General features: G+C 39.2%; 1 protein-coding gene across 1 annotated transcript; it reads right to left on the reverse strand.

The window, feature by feature from the left end:
• Positions 1-288: 288 nt before the first annotated feature.
• LOC129563396 (olfactory receptor 4F21-like) lies at positions 289-1,236 on the reverse strand. Its single transcript, XM_055437212.2, has one exon. It carries the CDS (start codon positions 1,219-1,221, stop codon positions 289-291), a length of 933 nt encoding a protein of 310 aa, XP_055293187.2. The 5' UTR covers positions 1,222-1,236.
• Between the last annotated feature and the right edge of the window lie 635 nt (positions 1,237-1,871).

Consider the following 1,871-nt stretch of genomic DNA (forward strand, 5'->3'; position numbering starts at 1 on the left):
TACCTTAGTAGAGGTGGCACTAGTGGTAAAGAACCTGCCTGCCAGTGCAGACCCAAGAGATACGGGTTCAATTCCTGGGTCGGGAAGATCCCCTGGGGGAGGGTATGGCAACTCCCTCCAATATTCTTGCCTGGAGAATCCTCATGGACAGAGGAGCCTGGAGGGCTACAGTCCATAGTGTTGCAGAGTCAGACACGACTGAAACGACTTAGCTCGACTCCCTTGCCTGAGTAGAGATGTCCAAAAGACAGGTGGATTATAGTCTTCAAGCTCCAAAGTCAGATCTGATCAGCGAAATTTGACATAATATCTTTTGATCAATCTTTTTATGGCTACCTTTATCTCTTTGTTCCTTAATGTATATATAATGGGATTTAAGACAGGGGTGAGAGCAAAGTCAGCAATGAAGAGGTATTTATCAACTGATGATGTGGGGAAGGGCCAAACATAAAGAAACATGCATGGAGTGAAAAAAAGAACCACCACAGTGATGTGAGCTGACAAAGTGACAAAGGCCTTGGATAAATCTCCTGAAGAACGTTTCCAGACCGTGACCAAAATGAAGATGTAGGAAAGGATTAGCAGAAAGAACGTACCCATGCTCATGAAGCCACTGTTGGCAGCAACAATAAATTCAAATTTGGCTCCATCTGTGCATGCAAGTTTTATGATCCTGGGAAAGTCACAATAAAAGCTGTCTACTTTGTTAGGACCACAAAAGGGCAAGTTTATAATGAAAGCAAACTGAGACATAGCATGAATCACCCCAATTACCCAGCCAGTGATTACAAATGAAACACATATTTTAGGGTTCATGATGTTTAAATAGTATAGAGGCTTGCAGATTGCTGTGTACCTGTCAAATGCCATGGCTATGAGTAACACCATCTCCACTCCTCCCATGATATGAATGAAGCATATTTGTACCATACAACCTTGGAAAGAAATTATCTTGTATTCATTTAAAAGGTCTGTAATCATCTTGGGGACTGTAGTAGAAGCAACCCCCACATCAATGAAGGACAAGTTTGCTAATAAGAAGTACATAGGAGAATGTAAGTGAGAATCAAAAATTACTAAAAGCAAAATGAAAAGATTTCCCAGGATGATCCCTAAATAAATCAAGGAGAATATCAACATGAGAAAAACTTTCGTTTCATAAGAACCAGAGAGTCCAAGCAACACAAATTCAGAAACCACAGAATCATTTGGTCCATCCATTGACTTGGGCGGAAGAGCTGATTATCAAATCACCTGAAGAGAGAAAATGAAAAGTCATAATTAGTAGTACAAAAGTAGACTTCCTATTCATCCTCCTCATTTGTATTTTGATAAATCATTTAACTAGAAAAAAAAAGAATATGGAAACATTATAAGAAGAATGATTACATTAAAATTTATGAAATTTGAATGAAAGTAAGTGTGGAAAATTCTGAAAGAGATGGGAATACCAGACCACCTGACCTGCCTCTTGAGAAACCTATATGCAGGTCAGGAAGCAACAGTTAGAATCAGACATGGAACAACAGAATGGTTCCAAATACGAAAAGGAATACGTCAAGGTTGTATATTGTCACCCTGCTTATTTAACTTATATGCAGAATACATCATGAGGAAAACTGGACTGAAAGAAGCACAGGCTGGAATCAAGATTGCTGGGAGAAATATTAATAACCTCAGATATGCAGATACCACCACCCTTATGGTAGAAAGTGAAGAGGAACTAAAAAGCTTCTTGATGAAAGTGAAGGTAGGAGAGTGAAAAAGTTGGCTTGAAGCTCAACATTCAGAAAACTAAGATCATGGCATCGGTCCCATCACTTCATGGGAAATAGATGGGGAAACAGTGTTAGACTTTATTTTTTTGGGCT

Source organism: Moschus berezovskii, chromosome 9 (assembly GCF_049115385.1).
Source record: "Moschus berezovskii isolate FMDL1 chromosome 9, NW_MosBer_1.0, whole genome shotgun sequence".
Classification (NCBI taxonomy): Eukaryota; Metazoa; Chordata; class Mammalia; order Artiodactyla; family Moschidae; genus Moschus; species Moschus berezovskii.

Coding starts and splice junctions, on each gene's coding strand:
- LOC129563396 (XM_055437212.2), bottom strand. CDS start 1,221: ATGGATGGACCAAATGATTCTGTGGTTTCTGAATTTGTGTTGCTTGGA.